Source organism: Oculina patagonica, chromosome 2 (genome assembly GCF_052425735.1).
Source record: "Oculina patagonica isolate OP01 chromosome 2, crgOcupat, whole genome shotgun sequence".
Lineage (NCBI taxonomy): Eukaryota > Metazoa > Cnidaria > Anthozoa > Scleractinia > Oculinidae > Oculina > Oculina patagonica.
This window is the reverse complement of record NC_135759.1, coordinates 30,184,393-30,202,747: the sequence shown is the minus strand read 5'-3', so window position 1 is coordinate 30,202,747 and position 18,355 is coordinate 30,184,393. Positions and strand designations below refer to the sequence as shown.

The following is an 18,355-nucleotide window of genomic DNA, read 5'->3' as shown; positions in this document are numbered from 1 at the left end:
ATATGACCGCGACAACATCGTAGCAATTTTTGATCCGCACTTGCAGTACACACATGTATTGAAGTAAATGACAACTTCATTACAACTGGTTGTTCATTTCAAGAACAAGTTGAAAAACGAACGTGAAAGCGTGCCAGTGACGCTTTGCCTTACGTCGGGCCCACTAGAGTTTCAACCATGGACAACCACCAATTCAAGCAACTAAATATCGATTATTCTGGCGTTCTTGCTCTTTAATATTTTTTCGTGGCATCACACACTTCAGTTTCAGATAGCATTTCTCTTCAGCTGACTGGATAATGGAGGGTATAATGGCTGCATATAACGGCGTTTTTCTTTTTCGAAACCCGCTCTGCTAGGGCAGAAATTTCCAGCATGAAGAAAGCGTTGCGTGAAAACTAAGGCGCGAAAGCGTAAAAGCCTTAACTTTTATTTAATGCTGCACTCCATTGCGTTTATTTGACATTTAGTTCTTCTTATGCATACAAAAGTTGTTATTTTAACTTGGTTTGTCGCTAATGGCGTGCCTCGGAAGCAAGCCGACGGAACCTTTGAAGTTTGCTCGCCGCAGCACAATCTTGTCGCGTTACGAAATTGCGTCCGCACTGGCGATGTGACTTGTTTGACAAATTCTGTCAATCACTGCGACTTATAAAAACAGACTTGTCGCTAGTGCGGATCAGCCCTAACTGAGCGCGAAGTTAAGCGAGTTTAGGGCCAGTTCAACCATAGGCCGCTTGGATAGTTAGAGGGGTTTAATATATACTCAATTCCGAGTCGGGCACTCCAGACGACATATCCCGTACGCCCATATATAGTGCCCGTACACCCGTCAGTGTAAACCGGGCTTCAAAATCCTAATTTTGGTGGCGATAAAAAAAAGCGACAAATTTTGCCAATACTATCTTCGTTTCATTTTCACGTGTTTTTTTAATTATATTTTTGATAGACAACAAGTTTCCCCGAAAAATCATTACTTTAAATTACAGCAAAAGTTGTGAGAATCTTACATCTAAATGCATGTGGTCTAGAGATTGCTTTGTTTTTCTTTAAATCCCGTTTTGCGGTATTAAAGTGATTGTAACTACAGACGTAAAGGAGAGAAAAACACCTTTTTCGGTCTCCTGTGTTGTTTACGACGTTTTTCTGGAAATTAATTAAGGTTGTTTACTAAAGTCGGGTCTTTCAATGTTTATCTGTCGTAAATACTAACTGGTTTTGAAATCAAAAGTTTTGTCTGACAACAGCTCGTGTTGGGACAATTTTATCCTCTGTATATAATTAAATATATAAATATATAGATCATATTAGGTCGAGTCCACATTTTTTCTTTAAACGGCAAATTATTTCTTTTGTTTCTGTAAACAAAAGAGGGTGAATTTTAATGGGTTTAAAAGGCCGACAATAAAATTAAATATCTTAGTGTTACGCCAGACAAATGAAAACATTGTAGTTTTTCAGTGTTTTGAAATCTTGAGTTGTTTTGTCGGAAACCTTCCTAAATTGTCCGATTGTCTCCGCGAATTTAAAAATTACTTTGGTACACCGTCGGTTTTATGCATCGATGAAGAAGTTCAAATTGGACTGTGACTGTTACGCTGGATCGTTGGGATAAAAGAGCCTTTGTGGCCGAAAATAGATTTCGTTATTCAAATGCCAGTGAATTTTTTCCTCTGGTAGGAAAACAAAGATTACATGTGTCCCAGGTGTAAATTACAAGTTCTTTATATTTTCAAAGATTGGCGAATTGAAAACCTTAATTGCATGTCGGTAGAAGTTGTAATTTTCCTTTTCTTTGTTAAATGACTGCGAAACAGACTGCAGTTTGTCGCAGTTAAAAATACGAATTAACATTCACCCCGATCTACTTTGCATTTTAGAAAAAAATTATCATGGTAATTTCAGGCCATTTTGGAGCCCTTACATTATTTTGTGCTATTTTGATGAGCGATTTACGTAACTCGGCGCTTAACTTTGAGGTAAAAGGGAAGATCAATTGCGTAGGAAATGGCCTTTTTAGCTTTGCTTCATTTTGAGAGAAAAATTGTCAAATTTTCAAAGGGATTTCGCGTGACAGGAATGACGTCAACGCCTCAAATGATCAACAATAAGAGATAAAATGCTGTCATTTGATTGGTGCAGTTTCTTCCCAGGATACTTGGCGCTGCCAGAACGAACCGAAAGAGACGTTTCGCTGGCGAAACAAAGTAAGCAAGCGAGCGAAGCATGGAATAGCGGAGCGGAATTCTTACATTTGAATTTCTCCGCTTTTTGGCAATTTTCCGAATGGGATAAATTAACATGGCTCCTCCAGGAGAGCTTAATCTTTTAAAAGAACCCCAACTTAAGGACAAAGACAAGGAATCTTACAATGGATATATAACAACGACGGTCGCTTCGCTTGACAGGCCGCAGTTCACGTCTTGGACATTGTTGAATGGCAAGGTGAGAATTGGGCCCGTCGAGTCGGGCAGTGGATTTATTTTGCTATGTCTCCTTTGGCTTGTCTTCGCTTCGGTACCGGAGGGAGTTCTCCATGGATTCTGCACTGTGATCCAGCGTATCTTTACAATATTTTTACCGCTTGTTTGCTTGATTTGTGTTTTCTATTGGGCCGAACTTCTTATTCATAAATACTGCAAGAGCCAGATCTCGTATGTTGTGTTCCCCGTTTGTCTGCTAGGAGAGCTTTGTACACAAGTTATCCTCGGTGGATCGGATTTCCTACGAACTACGTTCCTCTTTACCCTTGTCATGGCGGGGCTCGTAACAGTTGTATTTTCAAAACTTAAAATTCTTCCCACAAGTATAGCGCTGTTGTTACTTACGACCGCTCGGATGTCATGCTGGATTACACTCCGTGATATTCCGTCTTTTTTGCGGCCATTTCTAGCCTATTTTTCAGCGTTTAGTGGGCTGATATTATCAAGAAATATTCAAGCATGGTTTTCTCCGACTCCGGGCGAGGCTATTCAAAGCAAAGCGCCCATAATACGAAGAAGAACATCAAGTGTTTCGTCAACTAGCAGTTTAAATAGTAGAAGGAGAACTTCGCTTCCAGCGCTGGGAATTCAAACCAAGGTAAGTAAATCTATATATGAAAGCCTCGTTCATTTCCTTAGCTATAGATTACGATCTTTATATTAATGGGTTGGAAGAGCAGTTTATAACTACCCAGGATCTTTGACCTGTCAAGCGAGGGTTTTACACAGGAATAGATTTTGCATCAGGGCTCGTCTAATAATTTAACAGAACATGATCGAGTAACAAGGCGTTCATTTAACATTTTCCCTGCATTTATTGTAATACTGTTTACCGTGGACCTTCTGTTTGTATATCACTAGGCGCGCTGGTGTTCGCATTCGAAAAAGCCAGTTCGAGAGCCAGCGGCGTCTTTGATTTATTTCAATGTTGTTCTTTTCCATGCGATGGAGTGTTCGACGAGCGGCGGGTAGAAAATCCAATGTACGCGATGTACATTCGAACACGCATTAAACTTTCATGAGTGTGATTATTAAAAATCTTCCAAAATATCATGTCAGAGATTCTGTGAACTTGAATAGCACATGTTTGTCCTAGATTCTTTGACTTTGGTTGGGTGATGTTTGAGGTCGAGGCTTATAGGATTTGAGATGTTTGCAAGTGGTACCGCAAGATTTATGAAGCTCAAAGCATCCCTAATCTTAGCAACGCCGGTTATCGAGAATCACCTGCAATCCTCGCCAATTTCTCGGTGTGCAATATATTATCATTTCTTTGTTAGTTCTTCAACATTTGTTATGGAAATTATTCCTAATCTGGCAAAGCTCGGCTAAATGCGAAAAGGCTAGGATTTGTTTCGTCGCGATGTTTTTCTTAAAAGCTAAATGGAAAAAGCCAAGCTATTATTATTGTTATTATTATTATCAACTTCAAAGCGACCTTCTTCGGGGTTTCGTTGATCTCTTGGCAGACTGGTTCAATAAAGCTTTGGTACATTTCGTTTAAATCTTATTGTACGACTCGAGATGTAATTGTAGATCTTGCAAATGAGATAAACAACAACTGTCCGCTTCCCACAAGTCAAAATCGTCCTTCGCTTTGGCAAATTAAGGCTAATAACTTGCTGTTCAAAATTGCAATACCGAGCTAATTTTGATAAAAAAAATCATAATCTCGGAGTTGAGAACACTGCTTAGTGTTTTGCGGTCGTGATAAAAATCCAGTTCCCGTCTTGTTGTTTGCAGTGTTACAATTTTTGCGTCAGTTTGTGTGGCGCGCGAGCTACTAATCGAATTCATTCTAGAAGTAATTTTTGCTGTTTAGCTTTCCAAATGATTACTTCTTCGTTCATTCAATATGGAATACTGTTTTCGCCCACATTGTTTGTTAAAAGGATAAACATCCGAGTCTGTCCGGTATTTCGTGGTCAGGGTAGCGGTTAATTTATAAATTCACCCCTAACCAAATAACTATTTTCTTCAAGGGTATGCTTACTGACTGAGCAAATAAATAAATACCAAAAAAAAAATCAGATCGGATTTTTGTTGTCAATCACACTTAACTATCGAGGAATATGGAAATGCAGTTTACAAGGACGATTAAATTATCCAGAGTTGTAATATTTTTTCGGCTGTGTTGTCATTTTTAAGTGGCTAAAGTTTGAGTGCTGTTGAAAAAGATATATAACAATTCCAAGCAGTTGCCTTTATGAAAGCGCTCTGGTTGTTTACTTAGAAAACTAGGTTGTGTAAATTTGCCTTGCTGTTGGTATTACTTGAGTTTTGGATGGTTTAAAATTTCTAAATATATGGCCTTGAAGCTATTAAGTTTTTCCTGTTAGAAAACATACGTTTTGACTTTTTTTTAATGCCTTGATTTGTTAATCAGGTCAGAAGTAAGGGCACATGCCTAACACATTATAAGGGATTGTTTACATGCATAACATTTTCCACTCTGCTTACTGTAAGGAATGTATATTTAAATGGAAAACAGTTGTGGATGCAATGATAATACAACTGCATTCACTTCTGTGCTTGTCGTCAAAGGAAAAATCACTGGTTCATGTTTATATTTACTATTGTGCTCAAGCGTTGTTATGTTGACATTTTTGGTATGAAGGCAGCAACTTTTTTGCATATTTTGTATGGAACGTTATGGTAATTTTTACTCTCTTTACACATAGATCGGTAATTTCTGTCTGGGAAATAATTTAACTTGATTACTATATTTGCTTGTCAAAATAGCTGATAGCTTTCTGACAAAAGACCTTGGATTGGTGCTTGCTCTCTCTAGAAGTGTCTGTAAAATTTGTGACACAAGGTTAACATAAAGTACAGCGAGTCCCTTTTAGCATGTTTGATTGTTTGCTATTTAAGTGTTTGCCATAATCCAGTGTTCTAAATTGCTCTTTTGTTCCACCTACTCTACCAAATGAATTGCTTTCATCAGATCATTATTGTTTTGTCAAAGAAGAAATTGTAACCTTGGCGTATTTTTTAAGAGTTTTTCAATCACTATAAGGTGTATGCTATAAACCGATAAGCTATGAAATATGCATCAGATGACAGGGTCTCCATGCTCGTCTATTCTGCCTGTGTGCTCTCCGAGTGTTTTTATTGTAATATTCTTTTGAACCGTGAGGCAGACTGTTTTAAGTTGTAGAGATTTTACTACTCTGTAAGTCTGTGTTTTGGTACTACAAGTTAGTGCAAACTTAAAGCTTTATTTGAAACATGTGTACACCTGTTACAGTTTTAAACTAAGATTTAAATGGAATTGAAAATTAACAATCTTTGAAGGAAAGGTTCCTCATCAATAATTTATTTTACAAAAGAGACATTACAAAGTAGAGTCATCAAAAATTGATGAAAAGTGATTTCGCAAGAGTACAGTAATCACAACTTTTGAATTCTACTTGAAGTGATAAAATAAAATATCACCATAATTATATGAAAAATTGCTTTAATATGGATTTATTACACTGAAAAAATCATTTGCTCTGAGAAATCAAATGTTATAACAAAATATCCAGGGCCTATGATGAATTAATATTTTAGTGATCAGAAAATATGAATAAATGAGTTTGTTGCTATTGTAATGTGACTTATGAATGGTTTCACATGTAGTTGTGTTCCTGCAAATCAAAGGTACGAAAACCTGACTACCATGTGCCACCTATAACCTGACCTCCAGAGGTCCATGCACGTACTGATTTTTCTATCAAAAAAAGTAGTGTGTGCAGCTTACCAGAAGTGAAAATACTGGGTAAATTCATGTGAACCGGAAATAAAACGTGCAAAAAACAAACTCCTACTTTTCTCCAAAGTTTGCTTGGTGACCTATCCTGATTTTTTGCATACAAGAACTAGACGGTATTTACTTTCAATTACAAAAGTTTAAGAGAAAATTATATAATTGTGTATTTTTTTTATTTTATATTTGTCATAACCACCCTGAAAATGTTTTCCTATAACAGCCTCCAATATTTATTTAACAGTTGTCCCTATCATATGATTTGTTACACTAGTTTTCAGTCTTGTATCATGTGGGACATGTTATTGAAGGTAGGAAACTCTTTCGAGCCTCCTGAAGAACATTTACTGTTACATTTTAAAGGGGCTTATGGGAGGCGCGGTGGCCTAATGGTTAGCGCGCCGGACTCCGGAGCGAGCGTTCCGGGTTCGAGCCCTGGCCGGGGTCACTGTGTTGTGTTCTTGGGCAAAACACTTTACTCTCATAGTGCCTCTCTCCACCCAGGTGTATAAATGGGTACCGGCGAAATAATGCTGGGGGGTTCCCTGCGATGGACTAGCATCCCATCCAGGGGGAGTAGAAATACTCCTAGCTGCTTAATGCTAAGGAAACCGGGATAAGCTCCGGCAGTATGCGCCACTTTGGCTCGAAGCTGACCTTTAAAGGGGCTTTGTCACCGATTTTACCAAATTTCTAACCAGCCAAAATTTTTATTTGTGTCAAAAGAAACCTAAAAATAATGGTCCAGTTTTTTTAAAAATTGCTATATTAGGGCATTGAAACTGTAAACAAGTGTCATCGGCTACGGATGGCACTGATCGAAATGGATTGCGATTTGAAAGGTTAAGGCTTAATTTTTCAAATGTTGCATCTCCAAAAAAATCGATATTTATAGCTGTGGTTTGATTTCTCTCAGAAAGTTGCGGTCATATCTTCCTTTTAAGTTTAGATGTTCAAAGATAATGATTTTCATGGGTTAAAATGGCTTCCACTAATTACAGAGCAGTTTAGACCAAAATCTGCTTAATCCTCGTGACGTAGCCCCTTTAAAAGAGAAATGTCTTGAAAAAGAAAACAAGCTGCAGGAAGCATCGTGTTTTGCCCAGAAGAGAGACCCCTTTTCAATTTAGGCCAGCGTCTAAATGCTATTGTGGGTGACGTGGTGGCCTAATGGTTAGAGCACTGGACTCTGGATTGAGTGGACTGGGTTCAAGCTCTGGCCGGGGTCACTGTGTTGTGTTCTTGGGCAAGACACTTTACTCTCATAGCACCTCTCTCCCTCCAGGTGTATAAATGGGTACTGACAAGTTAACGCTGGGATTAACCCTGTGATGGACGGGCATCCCATCCAGGGGGGGGGGGGAGTAAAATACTCCTAGTCACTAAATACTACAGAAACTGGGATAATTAAGCTGTGGTGGCATGGGTGACGCAGACTTTACTTTAATAAATGCTCTTTGTCTCAGTGACCACTTTTCCACTCCAAAAATGAGATACTGTCTACCTTAAATTTAGCTACCTAAAGTCAGAAAACTGCTTACATGTAATCTGTTTTTCAGAACTGCAAACCAGTTCATGTTGTTGAAATATTCAAATTCCTTTTCTTGATGTATGGGTCCACTATATTCAGTTCTCTTTTGATTTTGCATGAAATTATTTGATCAGCAAAGTTCAGGTCATTTGGACTCTGATGATTTGTTTGTTCTAAATTTGTTTCTTTTATACTTAAATTATTAGCAGTGTTAGTCTTTTTCTGTTTTGTCACTATTACCATTTATGAACAAGTTGCTTTGTGCAGATGCAGGGGGTACGTTTAGCACCATTTTCTCCACCTGTAATTATTGCACTTATGGGATACTTTAAATAGTTGTGATATTTATAGCCTGAAATTTAATAAGATCTATTGCATCCGGATGAAGCAAAAAAGCTCAGTAATAGCATTTGTGCTGGATAGAATAACATACACTTCCACACAATAACAAAGCAACTGGGTCAAATATCTACTGATGAGAAAATCATGGCACTCAAGAGACAGCTTTTTAGTGAAACTAAGGTTTGTTTTAGCTGTTCAGAAGTAGTTAGAAATGATTTTTTGGGTATTTAGAGAGTAGTTAAAAAGTGTGCTTATTTTGAACTTGAAATAATTTTCTTGAAAGATACTAAATATGTATTAAGGATGTTCTCAGTTAAGGAGTTAAGTTGCAGCTGTGTTACCTTTTAAAAGTGAATTGTTACACTGACATATTGTTTTAATCGTAATAATAATGATGATGATGATAGCAACAACAACAACAACAATAAACAATTATTTCCCAATTGAATGGGAGAGTAATGTGCAAACAGAAAGAAGTTTGTGCTTTGCGGCAATACAAGTGCTTTCTTAGCATAACCAAGGAACATTATGTACCTCTGGTATTTGCACATTAACCATGTCATTACTGTATTTATAACACTCTGATTGCCCATTAAAACATGTTTTTGTCTGGGATTTATTCATCTGAGCAACACAGCTACTAGAATGCCAAGAGTTTGTGAATGGCTAAATCTTTTGTTGTTTCATTTTTGTTATAAACAACAAACTGGATATCATAAGTCTGCACAAAAATTTCAAGCATCTTATCCACTCATAAGATCTGATTAAAACTGGTACTTAAAGCTTGTTAACTGAAGTGTTTTGTACATTTTGTACAGTAAAAACAGGAAAAGAAAAAAATAAGACGTTAAGATAAGGGCACTTGTTGATAATCCTCACCTTAACAGTAAAATGACAAAATATTGAATGCTGCAATAAGTTAAAAAATGTTCCTCAGTCTTTGTACATCCTTGTGCACTTAAATTTTCCATGTACCTTGTTCCTGTTCTAGTTAAGTTTTGTCAGAATTGTTTGGTATTTTAATCTCTGTGGCATTAAGACATTAACAAGATTGTTAATCAAACAGGATTAGATGCTGTCAAAATAACTCACAGTGATGATGTACGTGTTATGCAAAGAGTCTTAATAAAGATATGCTGCTTGACAACTCATTACATATCAAGTTCAAGTTCAAATTTCATGTTGTTTACAAGATTTAAATGGCTAGCTTGGGGTTGAGCTGAATACATGAAGAACATACTGTATTAGGTTAATTATAACTTTTTTCCCCTAAGAAAATTGTAAAATAATGTAAATTATTACTTTTTCACCCTATGTCTTCCATTTTGAGTGCTGTGGAGCAGGGCCTCACATACTTGTCATTTTTCAGAAGAACATAAAATCTACATGCTGGTAATCAGATGATGTATTTGCAAGGACAGTAAAGTAATAAATCCCTAGTTGTATGTGTAAGAGTTATTATCTGAAAGTACACATTTCTCTGATTACAAGCAGCTGTAAAACATTGCTCAGAAATTTGTCCTCATAGAGTTTTTATTTAGCAATATTGCATTTTACAATTTATAGAGGAATCATGATTTCTTGAACCCTCAATTTCTCAAACCTCCTGATAACTCGAACCAAAATTCGTTTCCTTTGGTTTCCCTTAATAACCCTTTAAGTCCCAAGGCGACTGGTCTATTTTCCTAAATCAATAAATATTAAATGGATGTCCATGTATGATACACCATTTGAAAGGTATTGATCAGAATAGTTTATAAAAGTAAAAACATGCTAACAAACAATAAAAAAGTAATGGCCTTAAAAGAAATGGCTTTAAAACGTAAAAAGAAAAAGGTTTAAAAATGTGTGTATCTCCGTGTATAGCAGGTATATCCCTAAACTATAGCTTATTGTGCAGCTCTCAGTGTTGTGGTTAATTAATTTCAGTTATGTTGCATCTCACATACGTATCAAGAAAAAAAATTTCAAAAGTTATAGGGGTGGTCAATCAAGTCAGAAACAGTAGGGAGGAGCAATTTGATGTTTTCAAAGTACAGATCTTTCCAAGGGAAGTTTGGTGGCAAACATTCAAATTGATCAGACAGATATTGACCAAGTTATGACCTCATGTGCAGGGAGGGCGGAGCAATTTTCCATGTGGGGGGGGGGGGGGGGGCTGACTAGTGACTTGAAGTGGGGGGCTAATAAGACTTTTCTCTTAGTAAGTCTTTATTTTTACGGAAATTCTGGGGGGCTAAAGCCCCCCCCCCCACAGCCCCCCGGCTCCGCCGTGCCTGATGTGCCAAATGGCACTATCAGGGCTTAAAGGGTTAACCAAGTTGAACACTGCAATTTTACCCCCAATCCCGTTTCCTTGGAGGTTTGAGAAATCAGGCTTCCATTGTACAGTTGAACCACTTTAATTTGTACACCAAAGGGACATGTGTGATATACGTACCCTGGCCCAATCAGAGCTTGCATTATATAACCGACATTTTATTAACAATTGCTTGCATTTTGATCTCAGGGCTCTGTGGATATGACAACATTAGGAGAAGCTCATGGTATGATCTCAGACCTACTAGCTGATTCCAATTTACCACCAAATGTTGCAAGCACTCTTAAGATTATCAGCACAATGATTGCACCACCAACTGCTTTCCATGCAGTACAGCGGCCATTTGTTTCACCGATGACTCCTCTCATAGAGAAATTCCGTGATGAGAGTCAGGAAGATAAAGTTAGAGATCAACCAGATTTGAAGGATGACATGCCTTTGCCGATGGTTGGGGTGAGTGCTACGTGAGGGATTTATTATCCTTATGCAAGAGTTTGAATGAGACAGTTGAGAAATAACTGATATATCAGTCAAGGTTAAATCTCTTTGAATAATTACAAGTGTTATTGTATTTGTTTAACCCGAAATGAGGATTTATCTGAGATGAGTGAAAAAAAAATCAGGAGAAAGGACTTGCAGTTGCAACAGTTTTCACCATGTAAAAAAAAAATGTTTAGACTTTTAAAACCCGTGTTCGAGTATTTTTGCTCAGTGTTATAATGACAATCACGGAGGGAGTTTCTTTGAAATTATTTTCTTTAAACGTTACAGTGATTATTGGAGGAAAAACCTTGTAAAAGGTGTAATAACCGTGTGGCAAGTTTTTTGTATTTTTTTAACAAGTTTTCTTTGATTTGTCTGAAAAACAAAATTTTCATTGGTTATTGTTAAGTTTGGCTGTTATTTGGTAGAATGTAGTCTGCCTGAACTCTGGTGCCTTAGATCAGGTAAAGTGTAGCAAAAACATGAAGAGCGGATCCGCATCAGTCGTGCCAATACATGCTCACCGTGCATGACCAAGGAGCCGTGCCTGAAAATGGGCAGCTGTTTCTGAAGTTAATTATTAGTCTGGGATAAAAACTGACAGTAAACTGTTTTCCTTTCAGCAACTCCAGCGAATCCGGCGTACGCTAAATTCCCAAGGGAGACGCATGTCAAGCACGTGGACGACTACGACCTCGGCGACTGGTATGCCCACCCTTGATGCTGACGTGACAGTGGGACGCAGCCCTCCTGTTGTGACTTTCACTGAACATAATAATACAAATGCTGCTACTCATGCAAATAAGAGCCCGCAGAAGTCTTCCTTAGCAGAAGGCGCTATAACAAACACTAAAAATGGCCCCCAAGAGACTTATCCTAAGCATAGACCCGCGGGTTTCAGTCACAGCTTTCCCGCTCAGGCATCACCGGGTCTGTCGCGAAAACTGTCGCCAGATTTGGCACCATCTGGGTCGCCACTCCTCTCACGACGGTCACCTGACCGCGGGACTGTGTCACCTGCATCTTCGTCGCCTAATTTGCTGCGAAAATCACCCGACAGAATGTTTGCCACGTCAAACGTATTTAGGAGACTAAGTAGAGAAGAAACTCAGCTTGTTAAAGACGCTTTAGATCAGGCTGAACATCAGGAAGAGGAGAAAAGCGATGAAAGTGAGGAGAAATCTAAGCCATGTAACTGTGACTGTCATGTGCACCCTTCCTCAACAGAAGAGGAAAGTGACACTAATCAAACAACTAATGACTCTGCTAAGGAGCCCGACTTTGCTGAAGACAATCGGGTGTTGCCAAAGTCACTAGAACTTGATAAACTTTTAGACCAAATCACCGATTGGAATTTTCCGATATTTGATGCCTGCGAGCATGGAAATATATTAACTCAGGTGAGGAGAAAGCGTTTATGGAAGTGTATAATGACTTGTGTATATAGTTGTTTTGTTTCGAGAAAGGTTGTCAAAGCACGGGGACAATCCTGCTGGGTATTATGGGAAGTGGTAGTTTCCTCTCCCTCATCGAAGTTCATGGTGTTTTAACGATAGAGAAGGAGAAAGCCGGCGTGAATACGTACATCATGAAACCATGATGAAAACAGTTCTTTTGTGTTCACGACAGTTAACATCAAACTATCTTTGGTATCCCATCACAACTGAAGGTTTCACTCGAAATAAATGACATGTAAATGGTTATCCATTGTATATTTCGCATTTTTACACAACTTTGTTTGCCACAGCTTAGAGGTCAAATTGATGACTTTTTTATTGCAGGTTACATACCAAGTATTTCGGAAAGTTGGTCTGTTCGAGGCATTTAAAATTCCTGAGGCAAAATTTCTCAATTTCTTCTTTGCATTGGAAAGTGGGTACCACGACATTCCATGTAAGTAAGATCTGACTTTTAACACAGGTTTTGCTTTGCAGTATTAACCAACTTATATCGAAGATTAGTAAACAATAAATATAGTAAGAATACTTCATGGAAAGTGCGCATACGGTACGTCGAGACTCTAACGAATTAGTTCAACTTATTTATTTCTCTGACCGGCGGTTGTGGCGTGGTCATCTTTACGTGTATGGTTCGATCATTTGTAATCACGGTGCGGTGATTGTACATGATGATATGGAAGGAGTTAATCTGGTTAATGTCTTCCCTGTTTGTATTTTCCCTTTAGACCACAATTGTATTCATGCCTCGGACGTTCTTCATGGGGTCTTCTTCATGACCACAAAAAAGATCCCTGGGTTCTGTTCATTGAACCAGAGACTAAGCAATGACAGCGAATCAGACTCCGACAGCGGGCTAAACGGAGAAGGACGTCAGAAAACAAACACTGGTGATTATGGCGCCTTGATGGACTCCATTCCGCTGCTAGAACTCCTAGCTTTGTACACGGCGGCTACCATGCACGACTATGATCACCCGGGCAGGACAAACGCGTTTCTTGTGGCCACCCTCTCGCAGCAAGTAAGTTGGTTTAATTTAGTTGCACTATCTTTTATTACGGTTTACTCCACAGAGAAAAATAACATAGACACAGTGCAGGAAACGGTCCAATCGGTGCTTGAAACAAAAACGTGACCAATAGCAAATGCGAGAAAACTTCGGAAGAACAAATCACGATTGATGTTTGTTTTGCTATATTAATGGCCGAAAAAAAAACACATCGTGCTAATTGATGACGACATGTTTAACTGGGTTTTCTGAACAAATTGCAATACAAGCAAACGGACAGTCAGCGTTCGGTTAGTTGGGAGCAACGCGAAAAACGGGATTTGCGCAAAGAAAGGCAAGTTAAAAAAAAATGGCGAGTGCTTTCTCCCCCACACACCTCTCCTTACTTTTCGCTCGCTGTTTTTGCGCTTTTTCCCCAACAACCGAACGCCTGGAACAGCCTAGCAAAAAGCAGGACAAAAACTAACGAACTAATCAGAACTAATAACTGCAGACAGAAAAGGGAAAAGGAAACTTCTGCAAGCAGACTAGCAACGGAGAGGACGAACAAACGTACTAGAGAAAGAAAGAGTGAATGGAAACGAGCGAAGAAGCGACTTGACTGGGAAAAATTCCTTTCCCCCTTTTTCAGTTTCCTGTAAATGTTACAAGCTTATGTCTATAAAACAAATCTCTATTTCCTCAGGCTTTACTGTATAACGACAGATCAGTACTGGAAAACCACCACGCCGCGGCAGCTTTCTCTCTTCTCATGTCAGACCCTAAGTACAATTTCCTGTGTGAACTGGAGCCAGTGGAATTTAAACGCTTTAGATTTCTTGCAATTGAGGCCATCCTGGCGACAGATCTGAAGAGACACTTTGATTTACTGTCCGAGTTTAATGCCAAGGTAAACAGCTGTTGACTGTTGTTTTGGGGCGAGCAAAACAACATTAAAGTGGCGTTATATAAATTGCTTACTTTAAAGTTTAACAGCAAAACTGTTTGTTGCGTTTTCGTATATATGGCCATACATTACCTTTCCGATATGCGATTGCTGTAGAAAAGTCTTCAGGCCCAGCACCATCTATAAGCACCATCCCTTTCTCTGGTTTTTGTAAATAAATAAATGTACGATATTTTGAGAGGAAGCCACATCAGCCCTAGCTGGTTTTTCATGCGTGCATCTATCCAGGTCGAATTGGAATTTGGAAATGTTGGTTTTTCGGGAGGGAGGAAAACCGGAGAACCTGGAGAAAAACCCTCGGAGCAAGGTCGAAAACCAACAACAAAACTCAACCCACATGTGGCACCGGGCCGGAATCGAATCCAGGTCACATTGGTGGGAGGCGAGCGCTCTCACCAACTGTGCAATCCCTGCAACCCCATGACACACATTGTAACATGAAATGACTAGGATTATTGCTATGATAGTGTGCAAGTCCATCGCAGGTTAATCTTCGGCATGTTAAGCGGTTGTGAGAGTTAGGTCGTGTACTCTTGAGATATAATGGAAGGATATCACCTGATATTCCCCAGTTTTGGCTGCATCACGTGACGCGTTTAGACTAATCGCGCGCGCGAAAAATATTTGAAGGATTTTAAACAAAGCAAAAGCATTCTCATCAAAACTGCACGAGATAATGGCTGTATTTGTGTTGACTGGCAGATTTCTGACGGTGGCGGAATAGATTGGTCGCAAGAAGCAGATCGTCTTCTGACACTGCAGATCTGCATTAAGATGGCGGACATTTCAGGACCGAGTAAACGAAGGGATTTGCACACTCGCTGGACCGAACGGATTGTCGAAGAGTTCTATGAACAGGTATGCGGCATTTTAAAACAAGAAAGAATGAAGAAGAAAAAATACTCGATATGTATAGGAATTCAAATTTAAGAAACAACTATTACAAATTAAACGTAACGAGGTTAAAAATCCCAACTGGCAGGAGGCGAATCAGTTGGCTATTTACACACGTGGCTTAGGAGTTAAACCCGTGTCTACCGCGAAACAACTTCAGCTTGTGGTCAGAACGGGACTTGAATCCAGGACCTCCGGATTTCAAGCCCTTACCACTTGTCAACGAATATAAGCGACATTTTAACGCGGTAGTTTTCCTTTGTTTTTTGTTCTGTTCATGTGTAGTAATGAGATTGATTCCTTGCTGAATTCTTTGTACATTTATCTCGTTTGTTTTCCAGGGAGATGACGAAGTAACACGTGGTATGCCAATTTCTCCATATATGGATCGTGACCATCCCCACGTGGCCCAGCTACAGGAGTCCTTCATCAATCACTTGGTGGCACCGCTGTACAATGCTTACGCCAACGCGGGCCTCCTTCCAGGAGAATGGGTCGACGTCGAGGCAAGCAGTTCGGACCTGGAGAGCGACGACGAAGACTCCAGCGAAGAAGGAGCGAGAAATCCCGAAGACGAACGGAGAAAGCCGAAAAAGTCCCGTCGCCGGAAACGACGAAAGATTACGAGCGACTTGACCAAGAACATTGAGAACAATTACAAAATGTGGCTGGAGGTTATCAAGCAAGAGGAGAGGGATAAACGGAAAGCGAATAAGGTTGAACCGGAAGAAAACGAAGAACAAGATGTGGAAGGGTCTGACGAAGAGTTAATAATGATAGAGACTTCCTTGAAGGACGACATCATTGAAGAAGAGGAAAATGGCTCCGAGTCTGGAAGCGCTGCTGATTCGCGCAAGGAAAGTACCGCGTAAACAACAAGTCAATGTAGTTATGCTGTGTATGTTAAATTGTAAATTATGTGAAAATGAAGAGTAAAAGTATTATCTCTTTAGAGATTTGGAGAAGTCAGGGCGTGATACGAACTTGAGCAGTTCTCACACAGGGACGAGAATGAACTTTGGTTTTTCTGTCGTTATTCTGCAGCCTTATAATTTTCTCTTATGGATGGTTTAGGGAGAATCATCTCTCATACATCCGTACAGCAGGTTGGGTCTGTTAAGGATTCGCCAGGGGCCAGGCTACTAGAATCCAAATTCAGCCATACCTTGACGAAAAATCATTAAAATTTCCCGCCTCAATTATAGAAAATTCAAAAGAAATAGAGAACTCATATCTACTTAGTACTTTAAAAAAGACAAGAAGCGTAAATAGTGATTCTAGATGATCAGAATTAGAAATGAATTCTCGTGTACTTTCGGGCATGTTTTAATTCGATTTCAGCTAATTTTCTGTTGTGACAGTTGCTTATGGTTGCCATCAATCGACCAAGCAATAGCCACAAACAACTAACCCTCTTCGCAAATTCGGAGTGGGGCGTGGGAGCGGTGCAGAATATTTCGATAAGAAAGATACTTTTTCATTGTTTGATACTTTTTCGCATAAACCGCGACACTCACCCAAGTCCACGACCCTATTTGAAAATAGCACGTTGCTGGTTTCTAAGACCACGTGGTCATTTTATCACTTGGCATGTGCAAGCATACCACGTGATGCATGTCAAGAAGTCCTATTTGTGGTCAAGTGGCCACGTAATCGTTCTTTTCGAAGGTGGGGCAAAATTCTCGAGTGTCGCTATATTCTAGAAAGAGTGGTAAAGTAGAGAACAGATTTATAGCGAAACTTTTTTCCCGTTTTGAAGCAAATACGTTGTGGTTATTTTTTTATCGTTTGAATTCAGAAAATACCGCGTTTTCATGTTAATCGCCCTCCAAGAATGACATGCAGATTATTGGTTTGCAAAAAGCCGCCATGCAATATAACAGTCAAGCTTTATTCGTCATCTTGTGGAAAAAAAGTTTAAGTAAACAACAGAAGATTGAAATAATAGTTGAACTTTTATCTACAGATTTGAAGGAAAATATGGTAGACGTATTTTAATGTTTTAATTTAGGAATTATCGTATTTCATTTTTACTGCCCTCTGAAAATAAATAGCAGAATCTTGCTTTTGCAAGAAGGTTTGTTGATATTGGAATTTAAATCAGTGTTAATTATAGAAGACATAAATTATATAACAGACATGGAAATCAAACTGAAAAATTATGAATTGCAACGATTAAGGCGAAAATTTGAACGTTCAATTAACTGACAAACCTAATCAGTTGAATTAAAATTGAAATTGCAGAACAACAGAAATTTCTTTTACACTGGGGACAGCTCTGCTCATACCTCGCGTGACTTACTCGTCCGTCACGCAATCATTTGCCCCGGCGTCACGCCAAAAAGTGAAGTAGGCGGCGTGTAATATATGTACAGAGAATGCACTTATATGTAAGAAAGAATCAGATTAAACAATTATAATGTGTAAATAAAATGCATAGCTTGTAGTAGGGGGGACCACTTGGTCGTGGCCAAAATACTTAGTATAATGTAGAGAGTAGATTGACAAAAAATAATTAAAGAACAGCTGTAGTATTTAAGCTCTGGATGATATTAAACGTAGTTGAACGAAAATCAGTGTAAAATTCTATCTTTCTTGGCTCTGACATTTATTGATCAAACATTTTTGTACCTGAAACCTGCGTTCCCTATTCCTCTATTGCCCCGTAATAGAACTGAACATAGCTTTTCAACCAAACGTTGCGTACTGATTGATTACGTTAAGGGGACTTAAAGTTTTAAATAAAGAAGTGGGGTCCCCATATTCGTTTAGGAGCAAGAAGACCTTGTTTTTACCACATAATTCCTTAATAATTCTCTTGCAAGTACTGGCAAAGAAACATTTCCAGTGATAATATATTTTTCAAACATAAGAATTGATCCGTATTCGTTTCACAGAAAGAACTTGATCGCTACACCCGAAATCTGAGATAAAATTGATAGGTCACCATACTCGTTTACTAGAAAGAGACGATTTATTTTTTTCGTGGACTAAGCCGAAAAAAATGGACGTGGACGTGTGTGCACTAATTGGAACACTGTTGCTACCCCTCCTTCCGTTTTTCCAGTCTTCTGGCAGACTTGCATGGGATATTTGTTGGTTTCGTGGTTTCCAGATTTCAAGATTTCTGGGAAAAGTT

The 18,355-nt window shown here is 38.9% G+C and overlaps 1 protein-coding gene across 1 annotated transcript; it reads left to right on the top strand.

Moving 5' to 3' along the window:
- Window positions 1–2,195: 2,195 nt before the first annotated feature.
- LOC144644029 (cGMP-inhibited 3',5'-cyclic phosphodiesterase 3A-like) lies at window positions 2,196–17,789 on the top strand. The gene is made up of 8 exons (XM_078503433.1): window positions 2,196–3,081; window positions 10,617–10,880; window positions 11,534–12,310; window positions 12,692–12,803; window positions 13,096–13,388; window positions 14,062–14,265; window positions 15,025–15,180; window positions 15,558–17,789. Exons 1-8 carry the CDS (start codon window positions 2,302–2,304, stop codon window positions 16,086–16,088), a joined length of 3,117 nt encoding a protein of 1,038 aa, XP_078359559.1. The 5' UTR covers window positions 2,196–2,301; the 3' UTR covers window positions 16,089–17,789.
- The last annotated feature ends 566 nt before the right edge of the window (window positions 17,790–18,355 follow it).

Excerpts from the sequence above, each read along its gene's own strand:
- LOC144644029 (XM_078503433.1), top strand. The coding sequence starts at position 2,302 with ATGGCTCCTCCAGGAGAGCTTAATCTTTTAAAAGAACCCCAACTTAAG. Across the intron at positions 12,804-13,095 it reads TGGGTACCACGACATTCCAT|ACCACAATTGTATTCATGCC; the intron begins GTAAGTAAGATC and ends TTTTCCCTTTAG. Across the intron at positions 14,266-15,024 it reads TGTCCGAGTTTAATGCCAAG|ATTTCTGACGGTGGCGGAAT; the intron begins GTAAACAGCTGT and ends GTTGACTGGCAG.